Source organism: Harmonia axyridis, chromosome 1 (genome assembly GCF_914767665.1).
Source record: "Harmonia axyridis chromosome 1, icHarAxyr1.1, whole genome shotgun sequence".
Classification (NCBI taxonomy): domain Eukaryota; kingdom Metazoa; phylum Arthropoda; class Insecta; order Coleoptera; family Coccinellidae; genus Harmonia; species Harmonia axyridis.
Window position 1 is genome coordinate 35,883,503 of NC_059501.1, and position 14,864 is coordinate 35,898,366.

At 33.2% G+C, this 14,864-nt stretch overlaps 1 protein-coding gene across 1 annotated transcript in view; it reads right to left on the reverse strand.

Annotated features, from left to right (window-relative positions):
* LOC123675879 (microtubule-associated protein Jupiter-like) overlaps positions 1–14,864 on the reverse strand; it is a 100,875-nt gene that overhangs the window by 929 nt on the left and 85,082 nt on the right. The window contains exons 2-3 of the mRNA XM_045611425.1: positions 3,537–3,721; positions 2,122–2,214 (exon numbers count right to left, since the gene is read on the reverse strand). Of these exons, the coding sequence (XP_045467381.1) occupies positions 2,122–2,214; positions 3,537–3,721 (278 nt within the window). The remainder of the gene's footprint in view (positions 1–2,121; positions 2,215–3,536; positions 3,722–14,864) is intronic.

A 14,864-nucleotide genomic window follows, 5' to 3' on the forward strand; every position in this document is an offset into this window, starting at 1 on the left:
TAAAGTCACGGCTCATATCGATTAGCAAAATAGCGGAATTTTTTGTTGGTACCTACTGAGTCGAGTATTTTTTTGTAAAAAGATGTATTTTAGCAACTCATCAACTCATTTCATATTCAGTGTCCAAAATTTTTGCAGTACAAAAACAAGTTCAAACAATTTCATGAATATATGTAGATTTATTTCATGAGAAAACTCGGGCACAAGAAAGTATGAGGTATAGAAAAAAAATCATTATTTTTGCATAAAAATCAAGTCTTCAGTTACCACAGTTAGAATGTTCCGATTTAGGTCGAATATGATGCGCCGTTTTGTTCTATAACTTGTTGCCATTTTTAATTGTATGTCTCTCTCATAAAAGCCCTCGTCGCTATTAGCAAAAAATTGAGAGTCGTCTAAGGTTGAAACGAATATTTCACCAGCAAAATTGTTTGCCATGGACAGCAAGAGATGGTAATCGCTTGGGGCCAGGTCTGGACTACGAGGTGGATGCATAAGAACCTCTGGCGAGTCACTATCGATAGTATCGATGAGTGTGGCCTTACGTCGTCCCCATGGAACACAAATCCTCTCCTATTGGTCGCTTCTGGGCGATTGCTTCCTTCAAAAGGTCCAAATGTTGACAGTTCAGTTCCGAGTCAACATTTGTGCCTTAGGGCCCTCAGGGGACAGCTCATGTAGATAATTTCCTGCCAATCCCACCAAACACACAGCAAAACCTTCCTGACCGTTTCCGATGGCTCACCGTTTTTTTACCACGACCGTTTTCGCTTGACGTTGTCGTAAGTCATCCACTTTTCATCACCAGCCACCAACTGTTTCAAAATTGAGGTGATTCTGTTGCAATTCAACAGAGATTCGCAGATGGAAATTCGGTCCAAGTAGTTTTTTGCGGTAACTCGTGAGGTACCATACATCTAGCTTCTTCTTGAGCCTTATGCAAATGGTTCCAAACGGCTTTTTGTGCAATCTCAACTCTTGAGCAATTGAAACAGGACTCGAAATTGTGCATGATTTTGTCGATATTTTCGACAATTGGCCTTCAGTGCGTGATGCATCTTTGACATAGAAATTACCGAAACGGAATCGACGAAACCAAAATTGCGCGTGATTGGCTATTACAGTATCAAGACCATAAACAGTATTTGAATTTTCAGCCGCTTGGCTCGCATTTTCACATTTGTCGAAGAAAAACTCAAATATAAATATATTTTTTCTTTGTTATAGTGTCCATCTTTAACGCGCGCTCAAACTAAACTCAGTAAACTAATCACAAAACGAAATCTCATCTTTCTTACGCCATTTAGTGGAACCCGATCGGACTTATAAAACGAGAAATGCAGATAACTAAAGCTATCTATTGAAAAAAAAAATTAAGAACAAAATGAGAACATATTTTTCGGTAATTCAGGATACACTTTCATATTTCTAAGGTCCGCGAGGGGGGGGCAGCCCCCCCCCCCCCTGGATCCGCCCCTGCGCATCTCTCGGAAGAACGGCATTGCTTGGGATATAATCCCAGCCGATCTACGGCAAAGTCACCATGTTCCACTATGGAGATGTATTCGGTAGAGATACTGAGTGCTATATTGATGATCTCATTAGATTTCTCGGGATGAAACACCGTAATCCTCTAATCAGAATTGACTGAGAACTCCTCGTCAAAAAGACATGAGGAAAAATCCACCTCACATTTTTTATCCCGTACAATATTACAATATTAAATGAATATGAAGTGAATAATTTTGAGTATTTTATGATTATTATGAGGTCTTCAATTTTCAAATATTTCAAACGAGAAATCAGGTAATGATGAGTCGTGTGTTGGTAGAGGATGATGAGGTGTTCGTTTTAAATCAAGAAATTTGCAAAAGCATTCTGCTTCAAAGTAATTATATTTTCAGACAATCACTGCTTATCCTCAAAAAGAACATTTAATAGTTGTAGGATAGTGTAAAATAAATAAAAAAATCAAACCTATTGGCTTCTAATAGGTTATTAATAAATCAATTTTTTTTTCATCTGAACGTTATTAAAAATTGGATCAGTTGGATAATATTTTCGGTTCATGCTCAAGAAGTCAACCCCAAACACATCTGGTTGAATGGAGTTTTGCCTTACCTTTGTGGACTCGAGGTGTGTTATTTCTTCTGTTTGGTGTAGAGTCAAAGGAATCAACTCCGTCTCCAGTTACAGGATTACGATTCTTGACATCTGAAAAAAAAAATTATAAGAATTTTTGCTGAAGAAGACAAGATCACTCCTAATAAGATACTAAATCATTAAAATTCAGGACAAGAATCCGAGATCAAATTCAAACAGGTATGACCGTTCGTAAACACGATAACTCTTTTAGGAAAAATCTAGATAATTTCGGTGTTGGTTTGGATTTCGAATATGGTTAAGTGTTTTTTAAAGGCCAAAATCTGACTAGGGGTTCCGTAAATATGGCAGTTCAAAATTTTGTTCTCCAGATAAGTATATTCAAAACTATTCGATTCATATGAAAATCTACATTTTAATGTATAATAATAATATTTTTCAACATTATTAGTTTATTTGACTGGATATACTGGGAAAATAACCAATATATCAGTAAAACCAGATCACGCCCAGTTGAAATTAATGTTTATCCTTGGTCAAAGCACAGGTTGAAAATTGTCGGTTGCATGAATTTTATGGGTATGAAAGGGATTATACAGAACTAGTGAAATTCTAATATACCCCAATCTGAACATTTTTTCTACTTTTGAAAAATGGCCATTTTGATTCATTGTTTTTATAATAAACCTTCAGAATCGTTCGAGAAAAAAAACATTTGACCCCCTATGGAATGATTAGAAGCCAAAATTGAAAGAAAAAAATAATTGTCCATTTGCGGTCCGGCGAAAAAAAATTATTCCCTATTTTCGTGAATTGAGATTTTGGTTGTAGATATAAAATAAGAATATCAAGACTTATGAAAGATGATCGAATCATCACAACCATAGAATTCAAGAAGTATATTGAAAAAGAAATAACGCGCATTCATTTAATTTCGTGGTCAAGAGTACCTACTGTGGAGAAATTAGATTTGATTTTCTGTGATTACAAATACCTAGAGAGGTACTCGTTTTTTTTTTAATATCAAAATTAAACTTCTTATGGAAGACCCTTCAAAAGGCTCTAGTGATTTTCCTCTGTTTTATTAATATGTTTTGTATTGTACTTAATAAGAATGATTGAAAATTCGACTATACCTACTAGGAAGCAATAAAAAATATAGAAGCGTTTCTTCACCTCTGAATGTCAACCTCTGTAGTTTTATATGTTATATAAATAAATAGTTTTATATGTTATATAAATAAATAGTTTTATATGTTATATAAATAAATAGTGTATAAAAGATTCAGTGTTTTTGAAAGTAGGTAAATCAACAAATGGATAAATTATACCTAGGTAGGTATAGATAGAAACTCAAATGCCATTAAAATGATTTGTTTCATGTAGCCATGTGGACTGTCGAAAAATGATCTTATGATAGAAAATATGCAAACCTTGTTTGGTAAGGGAAGCTCTGCGTGGTGGGGTTCTCGAATTTTCTTGTCCAAACAGCCTAGAGAATGAGTCGGAACCGCGTGAACCACGTCTAGGTGAGGAAGTACCACTCATGGAACCATTTTGTTTTGGTGTTGGAGGAGTGCACAAAACTTGGAAGATTTCGCTGGATGGGTTACGGACTCTGTAAAAAAAATGAAAAGTTACAAATTTTTTCATACATATCTTTCACATTTTACTTTTTTGTGGAATTCAGTGATTTCATTGAAGTATTATGATTCAATATTTATTTTTGCCTTTTGAACAAGCGAAAATATTATATAGGAACTTCAACAAAGAATTTTTTATTTTGAGTTACACAAAATTTAAGGTTTGATTTAATTGGATTTCACTAAATAAATTATAACGTTTAACCATATTATATCAACGTGCTATTGCTTCAAGCAGACCCTGACGTCCACGGAATGATAATTTCATCAGAAGAAATAAAAAAAATAATATTATATGGAATCATAACGATGTTCAATAAATTAGTAGAACCATTCTAACTAAATGAACTTATGATATTTGGAGATTATTACCTATTTAGGAATAACACAATATTCTTTGGATCTAAATTCTAGGTAATTGTTCCATTCAATTTAATATGTGACCTTGTAACTAATTATATTTCAATAATATAATTGAAAAGGCGTGGTAATGATTTGTGGCTATTGAGAACGTTTAATTAAACGTTGGAAACCATAATAATTTGATAGGTTCAATTATTCCATTGGAAATTCACTTAACTAGTTGAAGATAATTTTCGATCATCTTCGATACCATCAAATTTCATTAATTAACAACGGAATGAATGAAATGAGCCATTAGCCATATCTGCCAAGAGCAATCTGATAGATTATATAGAGCTCTATGCAATATCTAAAATTACTAGTTGTTATCAAACTCCAAGTCTCCAAGAGATCCCACTGAATTCCAAATAAAATTGCATTAAATCCAGATAAAATCGACTCTTTCCCAAAGCAGACACAATATCTAACCTTCAACCCCTGAATGTTCCAAAATGCCACTAACGATTCATGAGTAGCTAATTTTATATCTATGATTCTTTAGGTTGATTGCATAAAAAATTAATTGCGTTTCACATTTATATTATATAGATCTATTAAAGTAAAAATATTCCTCAATTCTGTGGCAAGTCCGTTTATTCTGCCATACCTTGTTGAACATAATCGTGCGGGAATATCTGAGTTTCACAAAAATTTCATTGTTATATTTAAAAAATCAGTAAACGATAATTATAGAAATATTCCATTAATTTGAAAATAATTCAGAGAATTAAAGAAAATAATGTATAAGACTCTTACGGAAGGCTCAATTCCATCTGACACTCGTTCATTAAGAAAACCGCCACTTCATGGCTTGATTTGCATTTTGAACTTGTGGAAGATTGTAAATGCCTTCTGTACTTGTATTATAATAAATATTCTCAATGTTTTCTCTGAAATTATCAATTGCGCTTCATACATTCATTCTTGTGGATCTTTTTTGAAAGAGAAACATCCTGCAAACTATCACCTGTTTTCATAATTGGAAATAATCTGAAATCATTCGGCCTGAGCCATTCAGGAATGGAAAACTCAAATGCTCTTCTCGAAGGCCTATCAAATTTTACATAAAAAACTAAGTGGGATTATACGTCGTCATGTTTTTGAGAATTTTCATTTCATTCCATGTTTTTTTAGCCTTCGAATGTCCTGGATTTTGAGCTAGCAAATGTTTTATTGTTTCAAATTTCATGCATGTAGCTCTTTAAGTTTTCGAGAAAAGCTCTGGACTACGTACGATGAAGGATTTAATTTTTTTCGTTCGTAACTTTTCAAAACTTTTTGAAGCGTTTAGAGAGAAAAAATGAAATTGGAATTATATCCTTCATAACCATTTTAGTACATTAATGTAGGTTACGGGAGAAAATAATTATTAATTCATGTAATAAAGTTTTAAACTGGTAATCCAGAGTAATTGGGAAACAATAATATGCCATAAATTTCTCACACGCAGGTTTACTACCGCAAACTATTAAATATAATATTATTTTTCATTACTATGAAATATTGAGTTTTTATATATTTTTTGCGAATAAGCTGAGGAGATTCAAACTACTAAGAACTTCTGAGCTAATATTTCCCTAGAGAAAAAGGATTAATCTGCAAATTGCTTTTCTGCAATACGTATTCTAGCATTTTTAGGCCAGGCAGCAGTCATTAAATTTCTATTTCGATCCTCTACAACTACAAGTAATTGATTCATTGTAATAATAAGTGTAGCACTTAGCTTACTCGTTCTTCGATCCACCTTATTCCACCAGAATTGAAGAAGTTAATGTTGTTATAAGGATTTGCAGATACGATACTGAAGTTGTATAAAACCATATGAACTATATTTTGCGAGCAGGTATTTCGAAATAAGATACCAAAATCTTGTTACCTCGAAGCTTCCTTTATCTTCAATTGACTAGGAAGAGTAATCTCTGCATCGTGTCCTTTTTCGCCATAGTTATTCTTGTGCCATTATGATGATAGCGCAACAAACACAATCATGATGGATTCAACATTTTTGTTTGTAAATATGATATAGTCCTTCAAATTCAAAATATTGGAAAACAGAAATCAGTGGGGGACTTACAGTGATTAAGGAAACCACATCAATTGTCGATATCCGAAGAAACCATATCTAAAGCAAATTACTACATTACTTGGAAGTGAATTAAACGTGATTCATCAAATACTCCTCAGGAAGAGGGAGGAATTAAAAAACGCAGTCGCCGCAGACAGGAAACCTGAAATAAATATCCATATCCTCTTCTTTCTGCCGGATCGCCGACGCATGCCGGCGGCAGCCCTACCCATCAAGAGCTTAGGAAGTTGCGGTCTTTCTTCAATACACCTGAAGCGGAACCGTGGTGCACGTACCTTTTTGTCGGTTTATTGTTTCTCTGAGTTCCAATGGGGATGATGAAATATCGCTCAAATGCGGAATAATATATACAGAGAGTCCCGAAACTTTATTTCGAAAAATTAAGATGAAATTTTTTTCAAAATGTTATTTATGGAAAACTTTAAGAACTTTTTTTTCAATGATTGTGTTATTGTTATTGTGTTATTTGTTAGAAAAATCGCGATTTCTGTTGCCACCAGTGGCGTGCCAAGAGGGTAGCATGGACCATTAGTTTTCACGGCACTGACGAAATCAGAAAAACTGATCACATTCAACATGGAGGACAAAATTCATATTTATTCAAATCCAATTTCAAGATAATTGCGATTTTATAAATAGAAGAAATAACATTTTTTTCACTTTGAATGAAGGCATCGACTGCTATGGCCATTAGAATAACTAATTAATATGATTTTACCAGTGACTCGAGTTGAAATCAAAGGAAGAAATGAATCTTGATCTATACCCTCTTTGTGTTGGGGGGCAACTGAAAATATGATTCTTTGCGAAGAAACAATAATCATTGAGAACAAATATTTCTATTTGGAAAGTTGAGATGATTAGTTCCATAGAAAATCCTCCATTTCAATTTAACATTATTTTTGGAAGAGCCTCTATATAAATTTATAAAAGACGTTCGTTCAGTGGAATAATTTTCTAGCGTTTCATTGGAATAATAGAGGAATTTCTTTCGAGTTACCATATCTGTGAATATGAATATTCGTAATATTCCTCATGAATTTCTAAATATTTCGAGTTCCGAACATGAAACTTTTCGCAGAAATTACTCACGGAAAATTCCGTTTTTTTATCAGATTCTCCGAAATTTTTACGAGTGTTCTATGTAGGTTGTTGATATTTTTTAATTCGCTGATACTGATCGATGTACGATGATATCGTACTTATAACTAATGTCCAATGGTTTTCAAGCGGCATTCAATTATTTTATCTACATTATTAATTAATATTAATTATTAATATTATTATAACGAATGTTTCAAAATTAATGGCACAAATTTCAACTTTATGACAATTGCATTTTCACTCCAAAGGTAATTCTTTGATTAATATTAACTCAATTTCCTCTGTTTATTGAGTACCTACCTATAGGTATAATAACACAGGACAAAAAAAATTTTTTTTTTGATGCCTGGGTTTTTAGAGCTGATTTTAACTTTATTTGGGACGCTAAATCTGTACAAGCAATCCGGTTTTCTCTATCAGATCTATTTTTTTAGACACACCAAATGTGTGTTTCATTCAATATATTCATTTATGAGAGTTCTAAAATTGTTATATACTCATTACAATGGATTTATTGTCAGTCTGTAATCGAGTAAATTCCAGGAAAATATATAAATAGTGGACCCATTGCCTATAAGGTACCTCAACTGACCCTTTCAATCCCCTAACTCGGGTAGGTAAGAGAAAAATCGTACTTCCTCCGTTACATATAAAGTTGGGCTTAATCAAGCAATTTGTAAAGAATCTTAATGAGAATGGGTCATGTTTTGCATACATATGGGTAAAAATGCATCAGTTGAGCACAGAAAAACTCAAAACAGGGATAGTAATTAAGGATCCTGCCTTCATAAGTTCAATGAATCAAGTTGAACGAGAATCTAGGACATCACTTGTTGCAGTAGTAGAAAATTTTCTAGGCAAACATAAAGCTCAAAACTATGTTAAAATGATTAACAAGATGCTTAATAGTTTCAAATCCTATTAATATGAGTATTAAAATATACTATTTACAGTCACTTAGATCGTTTTCCAGAAAATTTAGTAAACATGAGTGAGAAACAAAGTGAAAGATTTCATCAAGATATTAAAGTTATGGAGGACCGCTACCAAGGAAGGTGGGACATGCACATGATGGCAGATTACTGCTGGAGTTCAAAAAAACATTCAAGAAGATCGCGGAAAAGAAACTTTTGAAGTGTTGAGTGACTATTTGATTTCTTCAATGTTTTTTTTTTGTTTGTAAGTACGACATAATATTGTATTTTGTATATTTCGCATCTACTTCTGCTTACTACGCAGCCCAACAATGGCATTAACGTCGGTTATCAGCCGACAAAAAAGTGTTTTAGGGAAATTCCTCTTGAAATGGTCATTGAAAATATAGAGAAAAAAATCATCCGAAGCAAAATCTGTAGTCTTCTTAATGAATAAGTAACAACTTCAAATTTTACAAGATTTAAGTGTTAATGATAAACATCGTGACATCACGTTGCTGCTTTTCTCGAATTATTTATCTTTTCAATTGATGAATCATACCAGGCAAAATGGTATTTCTCAGAATTAATGATTAACGTAAACAGGCTGATGTTCTTATAATAAGTAAAATAATGACCTAAATGTTGTTTCCTATCACAGAAAAGTATAAAAATCGAAATTATCTAGTATGAAATATTCATATCAAGGAAGTGATACAATGAAATTTGGGGGCGGACGATCTATTGATCCAAAGCAACGGTAAATGAGGCATAGACAAGTCGAAAAACGACAAAGGAGGGTTTTAATCTTCCCACATATCTTATAGATCAAGAGAGTATAATCCTGTTTTATCGGAGTACTGAACGGTACAAGAGCTTAAAACGGGCGTAGACTGTACAAAGCGGACATATACGATTTTTGAGGATGAAGAGCCGGTAAAACCCCTTTGTCACCAACTTTGATAGAGAATGAAACTTGTGCTCCACCTATATTATACTCGAAGTCGTACAGTCCAACACATTTCCATATTAATAATGCTAGCAAGCTGGCATAACCGAATATAGGTTGAAAAAACTAAAACTGAACACGTTATTCGTGAGGCATGAATTGATTTTTCCAACACTTATTATGTCTTAATCAATCTAAGGAATGAAAAAAGGAAATGGATTTTCAAGTTCTACGTTAGCTAGCCATTTTTTGATTGAATATAGCAGTGGAGTCTCTATCGATTTTCAGTGTTCGTAACCACTTAGGGTCGTTTTGAGATTTTGTTGCCAAATGGTAAATAATTACAAATAATTTAATCGTGAACGTCCGTTCGTATTTTGTAAATACTTTACCCGGCAATGCGAACAAAGAATTCCGAAGATAGTAACTTGATTTGAAATCATGAGGAAAATATAAGAATATCGTATACCTTCGTTTGTGAAAATCAAAAACATCTAGTAGGGGAAATGCGGACAAAACGACATATGCGGACAAAATGAACTTTTAGATTTTTTCAAACGTGGCGCCGTATAGCTCGGGGTTTCATAGTGATTCAGTTTCTGCTAGTTATGATGGCAATCTTGCGAAGAAATTGACATCCTACTGTCTGTTTCACTGGTGCAATAGCTACAAATGTGTTTAGGTCGGTTGAATTTTTTTTGTTCCCTTGGTTTCTGAATTGCTTCTGGAGAGTGTCATTACAATATTCATTGTTTTTTTAATGTATTCTTGTTGGTACCATCATAACGTAATAATATGTATAAGTTTTAAGATGGATATTAGTTTTGTTTTGAAATTATGCTTCAATATCATAAAAACTTTGTATCGGACAAAATGACATACTATCCTGATGGACAAAACGACATAGTATGTCATTTTGTCCTATACATGTCAAGAAAATATATTTTTGGAAATAATATGGAATTTTGTTGATTAATTGTCACGTGAAACTAATGAGCTCATTTTCATGTTGTTTTGTACTCATTTTGCACGTACCATACGTGATATAACGAGAACTTCTGGTATGTATCTTGTACGTATGGGATGTATAAAATACGATATCCTTTCCCATTGAAATTCTTTCACCACTTCCTAAGTGACAAGGCATAAGGAAGCCAAAAGCTCGGAAATGCACGTTTACCCCTCATTTTGACAAAACCAAGGCTAAATCTGCTGCGACCAATGCACACAAGAAGAAGAAACAAGGAATTACTGAAATATTATTCAATGATAAAAAAACCCTGTGGTAAAAAAAACAAAGCCGTTGAAAAATAAAAAAGTCGTTGACGATGAAGAATTTGATATTGAACCGTTTCGAATTAACAATAAAAATGAAGATGTCGATGACTGCCCCTGCATTTATTGCAATGACGTTTTTTTTATTCATACCTGGTGGGCAGTGGCTGCGTTGCATGCGGCGTTTTCACTGGGCTTATACATCGTATGCTATTGTCTCGAGAACCAAAACCTTCATATTTTTGAACTTTGCATTCAAATATTATATTTGTCATTATGTCTTTTACTAATATGTCATTTTGTCCTTAGTATACGGACAAAATGGATTTTGTTAGAAGTCAAAATAATTTCTTATATATTTTATTTTTGTAGTTTAATTCAATTTTCAGCTTAAAAAACATAAAATAATTAACCAAAGTTGGTATTCAGCACCAAAATGGGAGTTTTATTGCAATAACTAAAAATATATGATTGAAAAACAAAACATCAGTATGTCATTTTGTCCGCATTTCCCCTATACATAGGCGTATAGAATATAGTTGAAAGATATTAAACCATGATAGTTGAACTAAATTACACTTCCTGCAATAACCTAAAATTTTCTATGATGAGTTGAAAATTCCGGGAAAAATTGAAAAATTAACACATAACTCCAGTAAAAGTTTTTCTGAATAAAAGATGTTATTGACATTCCCCCTTAATGTCAAGTTCAAACTCAATCAGAAACGATAATGTTTAATTTGGTTTGAATCAGTATATTTGGCAGGTTGAACAGAAAATCTGAACGAAAAATCCCTTCAATCGAAAATTAATCTATTGAAGTTTCAAGTTACCTCATTTCAATCTACGCAGCGTTTAACGAACGTTTCTACAATTTTTAGAAACAAAATTTTGTTACTATCCTGTCAAAATTTGGAATAACGAATTGAGTGTTCATTTTACGTCTACAAAGTGAATTTCCACCCAGTCGAATATACAGAGTGATTCACTGCGATTGCTTTTTAGGAGTTTATGAAAAACTGAAATAATAAAAAATATAGGTTATAATTTGAAAATCTTGAGTTTTGATGAATTTGAGTTGCCCAAGTTTATGATCTTCTTATAAACACCTTGTAAATTTTTGATCCAAACAGCAAACAGTCTTATAATAATACGTATCTGCAGAACAAAAACGAAAAAGGTTTTTTCGAAAAAAAAAATTTCTGCAGAAATATTCCAAAAAATGTGATTCCCTACCGCCACCATTTTTTCATGAGAATCTCATTAAATCCTGAACCGTTGAGTTTTTACCCAAGTTATGGTATATTGCTGAAATTGTCATCAAAAAAGCTATCCAATGATACAATAATATACTAGGTATTCCATTTGAAATAATGAAGTAGTGGTAAGTTTCCGGTATAAGCTGAAGTTGTAGAGATTTGCAAATATTTAAGAGGCAAAGATAATTGTCTCAAACACCACTATGCAAATTTTCAGCACAAAATTATGATTAGTTTTCCATAAACGTCAGATAGGCCATCGCGGTGAATCACCCATGTATTATTACAGAAATATTGGGTATTATTTTTCGAAATTTTGGTTGATTTCAGCACTAGGTATATCGATAGCTGAATTTTCAGGTAAATTATTTCATCGATGAAGTTTACACTCGAAAAAATATTCGATATTCTCTCTAGCGCAGTCCGTTTAATTGTTGATAATACAAAAAATACAATATCAATCAGGAATTGATCACTCGACCTACTACTTGTTCATTTCAAGCATAAATGAAGTTGAAAACTAGGCCGAGTTGATATCTAGCATTTAGTGTTAATTTCTGCTTCGGTATAATAAGATCAGGACAAAAACTGAATTACTTTCGGAAGCAAAAAAATGTCCAATCATAAAACATAAAATCTGGATTGCCAGTCATTCACACTCGAGGAAAGTGTGAAAAATAGAAAAGAAGAAATTTGAAGTAATACGCAGAGCCATTAAAGAGCACTCGTGCGTGCAATGACCACGACAATTACGGACCACATAGCAGAACTGCAACATGGAATTAAACTTCTTATAAATGAAATATTCTTGAGGTACATGACATTTAAATGCTACCAGAGCGAGAAGCAAGCAATTATCAATCATTACAGGTGAGTATCATCTCATACATTGTTTGAAGTAGTGCGATTGCCTTAGTACCTTCCTAATTAGATATTTCGCACATATAATGTAAGTGCAATTAGTAAGGAATCAGTTACTATACTCTTTGGAAATATTGATAAGATCATAGAGTAATAAACATAGATAGAGGCAGTATACGCAATTTTTACATGTCCCCAACATGGTTAGATTACGTTGTAGGATTGTGATTTATTTTCAAATTCACAATTTACTATATCGTTATGAATGTATATTATATTGAATGAAGTATACAGGGTGTCCCATAAGTGGCACGTCACAGTGACACCGGAGGTAGGTCAGCTAAAGAGGGACCTAACCAGCAATGGAATCTTAAATAGTTATTTAAGATGACATGAGTATGATTCTGTCAAAAAGTTATGTGGACTTCCGTAAATTAATGGATAAATCTTGATTTCAATTGCTAGCAAAACGAGAACTTCGACTTTGGACACCTGCTGTGAAAAAAAAATCCTTGAAACAAAACGAGCAAGTAACATCAAAAAATTGGGCATTTTAGACAGATTTAGAAATGGTACAATACACGAATCTTATGCCCATAAAACTAGGTATTTTCATCATTTTACCGATGCCCTACTTAACTAAGTTGAAACTAGGAACCCCGCTATCAGGTAATTTTGCCGCTTGCAATGACATTACATTTGATACCGGGCTTTGTTATTATTTGTTAAAGTCACAATAGGGAAAAAGATGGATTAGGGGAAGCGAAAAAGGAATATTATTGAAAAAAAAGGTAAATTAATTAAAAACAGACTTAACTTTCGATTATTTATTTAATTCTTAAATCTAACTCACAGTAAATGTTCAAACTGTTTCCCTCGGACTCTAATGCATAAATGACACCGTTTTATAAAATTACGATTCAATTTTCTTGAACTAATTTCCGATATGGTCCGGGCTGCGTCGAATAAGAAGCGAGGAAGAATTGCGTGAACGCGTATTCGACGCAGCCCGGACCATATCGGAAATTAGTTTAAGAAAATTGAATCGTAATTTTATAAAACGGTGTCATTTATGCATTAGAGTCCGAGGGAAACAGTTTGAACATTTACTGTAAGTTAGATTTAAGAATTAAATGAATAATCGAAAGTTAAGTCTGTTTTAAATTAATTTACCTTTTTTTTCAATAATCTTCCTTTTTCGCTTCCCCTAATCCATCTTTTTCCCTATTGTGAGTTTAACAAATAATAACAAAGCCCGGTATCAAATGTAATGTCATTGCAAGCGGCAAAATTACCTGATAGCGGGGTTCCTAGTTTTAACTTAGTTAAGTAGGGCATCGGTAAAATGATGAAAATACCTAGTTTTATGGGCATAAGATTCGTGTATTGTACCATTTCTAAATCTGTCTAAAATGCCAAATTTTTTGATGTTACTTGCTCGTTTTGTTTCAAGGATTTTTTTTTCACAGCAGGTGTCCAAAGTCGAAGTTCTCGTTTTGCTAGCAATTGAAATCAAGATTTATCCATTAATTTACGGAAATCCACATAACTTTTTGACAGAACCATACTCATGTCATCTTAAATAGCTATTTAAGATTCCATTACAACAAAAAAAATAAGCTTCGAGAGCTTTCCAGCAGAATTCTGACCCTGACAATGTTAAAAAAGGTGAAAATTCACTAAAAAACGTAATTTGGTAATAACTCGAAAACCATGCAACTTTTACTGGGGTCATGTTAGGCTGGTTAGGTCCCTCTTTAGCTGACCTACCTCCGGTGTCACTGTGACGTGCCACTTATGGGACACCCTGTATTTATTTGAGTGATTCCCGATTAAATATGCAAATTTGAATATTTGGAATCCGATATTTTCCCTAATTATCGAATTTATAATAAGCTGAATATTTATTATTTTTTGTATCTACCTGCTGAAATCCAAGGTTTGGCAACTTTTGCTCTCCTAGTGTCATCGGTTGTTTCACGTCGTTTGGCGCGCTTGAAGTTTGTTTTTCTGAATTTCTGATATATTTAGGTATTCATTTCAATATATTTTGAGTTCATATGAAACGTTGATTAACTATGGAATGATAAGAAGTGCGTTGTTTGTGGAGAAACTCGCGAATTGGGTGAAATATCGTATCACTGATATGTTTACATTTCCGCGCGCTTCATGTCAAATTTGATAGTTCATCTTGGGGACAAAATTTGCTTACTGAAAATGACATATGCTCCCTCTATCTATGTTGATTACTCAGAGGATAAGATTAAT